Genomic DNA, 3,712 nt, shown 5'->3' on the forward strand with positions numbered 1-3,712 from the left:
AGAGGGAGAGAGGACGAGATGGGAGGCAGCAGAAAGAGTGCCTGTCTCTTTAAGTGCCAGGAGATGCAAGGATGATGTTCGTACATCATCATGATGAGAACACACAATGATATCAGTGTGCTCATCTAGCTGAATGGAATCATAGTGATGTTAACTCAGTCAAAATAGAGCCAGGGGAGACTGAACACATTTTATGCAGGGTTTTTTATGTTTTGATCCACGTTTTGGGTTCCGCTACATATGACAGCAGAAACATGAATCCTGACAAGATATTTTCCCAACGTTCCACATGGGGTGTACAAAAGGGGGTTTTCTTTTAAATAAAACAATAAGAGAATAAAGACTTTATTAAAAAGGGTATCAATGAATTGCACTTTTTTTTATCATTATTGTTCAGGAATAAGAGTACACGATAACAACCATGAGAATGTTTAGAGAAAGACCAAGTCTAGCAGAGTGGTGCTCAGATAACAACCCACTGCTTAACGCAAAGCCAAGGAGGTCCTTTTTTTATTTAAAAAAAAAAAAAAAAGTTCCTGGGAATCAGCATCACAAACAACCTTGCATGATCATCGCACATTTGAAAACATCATCAACTGGCAAAGGATGTGCATAGGACATCATAGGTGCCCATCTACCGAACAACATGCCCAAGAAGAATCTAAGAGATAATAAATAAAAACACCCAAGCCACAACTGTTCCCCTGCTGCCATCGGTCAAGAACAGGAAGTACCTGCTACTGTACCACCTGACTACAGCGCAGCTTCTTCCTCCAGCTGAAGCATTCATCCTCCACAAAAAAGTTTTGCTTGTTTTCTTTTTGTATGTAGCATAAAAGGACTGCAACTGCATTTTATTGCATACCTGTGTTGTACAATGACAATAGATTAACCTTGTACGAGAACACCGGAACCTGGAAGGATGATGTTGGTTGGTTGAAAAGCATTAAGTCGGTAGTTAATATGTTTGCTTTAACACAGATATCGGGACAACCAACCGTTGTGCTTCATATTACTGTAAGCCACTTGTTCCCTGCCTTTTCAAACCTTGTGGGACCTTAAAATAAAGCAATCTCTACTTGTGACTCATTGTCACTAGTTGCACGTCTGTGGGTCATGGTCTTTAAATGCTCATACATGCCTCTTTGTTCTAGAGCACAACAATTTCAAATAAGCAAATGCACAAAGTTTAACCCAGGTTTTCCCAACCCTCATTTAAAGCCATTCAAATGACAGCAATATAGGTCATATTCCGATTAATTAATTAAAACAGTACCAGCTTTCTCCTTTTTTTCCTTTTATTATTCAAACTTTTAAAACAGTAAAAAACTCAGATTAAATCAATGTGTTCAACAGAAATAAGTAACTGCTGGACGTTTCGAACAATTCAACAACAAAAAAAGGCGGCAGGGTCCATCACTCAGGCTGCATGTTTGAAGGATCGATCATTGTGTCCCTGATGTCGTAGGCCCCTATAAGTTCCTGGGTAAAACAACATAACAGTTGAAAAAATGAAAATCAGGATTATGACATAACAAAAAGAGTTAACATTTATTTTAGCCATGTATATTCTCAGTTTTCAGACTAAAACTTATTAACCTTCCATCGCTTTGGGCTGATGGAGACAATGCACTGTTTACGGATGCTTGATCCTCCAGCTTCCACCTCTCCCTCCTCCACTGGAGCTGAGAAACAAAGACACAGAACGCTGGTTAAATAATTTATCTAGAGACATTTGTATTGATCAGAATAATACATCAAAATATGAAATCTTCTTACCTATACAAGGTAATTTGTAATTATCTAAATACATCCTAGCCAGCCCATCCTGAAACACAAACAGCATTTTCACACTTGGTAACGGTCACTAGAGGGCAGAGAAGTTCCGTTTATCCAAACATCAGCTAAGGAAGCTCACCCTGACGAGAAAGGACGTGTGGAAAATGTTCTCAACTGTCCGGGAAAACGACTTGGGGTCGATGACAAACTCGTAATAGGATATTGGGGATGTTGCTGTGACAGAAGCAGAGACACGTGAGCGAATAATAATCACACGATGAAGAAATATCATATAGGTCGGCTTTAAACTCACGATCATCTTGGTAATACGTCTTCAGGTATCCCAGGATCCTCTCCACCTCTTTCTCTGTCGCTTCTTGATGGGAGCCTCCCATTTTCTTCAGCTGACAAGACAACATTAACATGACAATCAAAAACGCTGTGTTTTTAAAGATTATTGACTGAAAATGTTACTTTTAGATAAAGGTGTATCATTATCCAAAATAAATCCATGGGGCTGTAAGTTACCTGAGTAGGCATTATCCTTTTGACTTCTTTTCCGGGGGCCTTCCTCTGCCGCTCTATCCTTTGCTTTGGAGGAGGCGGCTCTGCATGGAACGAGCCCATCCTGATGAAATGATTCACAATGATGAAAGATTTAGGGACAGAAAGTAGAACAAGGAACAATAAAAACCCAGCAAAGACGCAATACTTGAGTTATAAACAATTATAGTAATAATAAACATCTTTAAAGTGGCAATAGACAACTTTTGGGTTAAGTAATGGTTACATCACCATTGTCAATATTAGTTCTGTATGAGCTCTGCTTTAAAAAATGTGTAATCTCCCTTTCACAATAAAATCATTAGACAAACACTGCATCTCTGCTTACTTAAGAGCAATTTGCCTAAAGGCTACTAAACAAAAGGTAGTGGAACAACAGGAGTGAGGTAACTAAGTCTTGAGTTTTTGAAAACTGAAAGAGATCGGGTTATCTTCTGAAAACGGTTGATGTTCATTCAACGCAGACTTCAAATCAGCAGCTTTTAATTTTACGAACATTTTGTGATGCCTTCTGTTATTTCTTATAATTGTTATTGACACATAGTAGGCTTGTTTGAGACAAGCGAGACCTGCGCAGACCTGCGCAATTTCGATCAACGTCTTGCTCGTGCGTTGCATGATGGTTAGTCATTTTGTCCGACTTGCTCTGGAGGCTCGCTCACATGAGACGTTGAAATCTCGCGGGACAAAGACGCTCGCAGCCTTGAGAGCGAGGCGAGGCGAAGCGCCGCAGTTCCTCTCCACGGGCTGCGGAAGCAAAATGCTTTATGGGAAACGATTCGCTGGTATCTCGAGCTGAGCGCTCATTGGTGGTTTGTACCCCGTGCTGCTGATGAAACTCTCCAATTGGCTCGGCAAAAGTTTGTTGTTGTTTTGTGTCGCCCCCTCCATTAACATTTTTCATAATTGTTCCACAATGTTTATCATCATGAAATTAATATCTATATAATGTTATACTATACTTGCACTGCTTACCGTTTTTATACTTTATATATCTTAGCATATTCATACCATAGGATTCATACACACTGTTCATACTGCTCACAGGCTGCTGTTTATATCTAGTGTATTCATACCCCCTCGTTGTCTCAGTACCTGTAATCTGTGCAATAACAATAGAGTTGAATCTAATCTTGAGCAGGAACAAATGTATTTACTTAGTACATCTGACATTAACGATTAAACACGTGTGCATTCTTTATAAATGCAAACCGAGTCAAGCCGACTCCGGAGGTGGCGGTATGCACCTTAAAGTTGTTTGCAATCCGCCAAAAAACCGAGAGAAGAAGAAGAAGAAGGAGAAGAATAAGAAGGAGAAGAAGAAGAAGAAGAAGAAGAAGAAGAAGAAGAAGAAGAAATAAAGAGATGT

At 39.6% G+C, this 3,712-nt stretch overlaps 1 protein-coding gene across 1 annotated transcript in view; it reads right to left on the reverse strand.

The window, feature by feature from the left end:
- Positions 1-1,280: 1,280 nt before the first annotated feature.
- Positions 1,281-3,712, reverse strand: part of nsmce4a (NSE4 homolog A, SMC5-SMC6 complex component) — a 2,868-nt gene continuing 436 nt past the window's right edge. The window contains exons 2-7 of the mRNA XM_010781599.1: positions 2,308-2,407; positions 2,093-2,183; positions 1,919-2,013; positions 1,780-1,828; positions 1,600-1,685; positions 1,281-1,482 (exon numbers count right to left, since the gene is read on the reverse strand). Of these exons, the coding sequence (XP_010779901.1) occupies positions 1,417-1,482; positions 1,600-1,685; positions 1,780-1,828; positions 1,919-2,013; positions 2,093-2,183; positions 2,308-2,407 (487 nt within the window). The 3' untranslated portion in view covers positions 1,281-1,416. The remainder of the gene's footprint in view (positions 1,483-1,599; positions 1,686-1,779; positions 1,829-1,918; positions 2,014-2,092; positions 2,184-2,307; positions 2,408-3,712) is intronic.

Source organism: Notothenia coriiceps, unplaced genomic scaffold (assembly GCF_000735185.1).
Source record: "Notothenia coriiceps isolate Sejong01 unplaced genomic scaffold, NC01 NC01_scaffold00023408, whole genome shotgun sequence".
Taxonomy (NCBI): domain Eukaryota; kingdom Metazoa; phylum Chordata; class Actinopteri; order Perciformes; family Nototheniidae; genus Notothenia; species Notothenia coriiceps.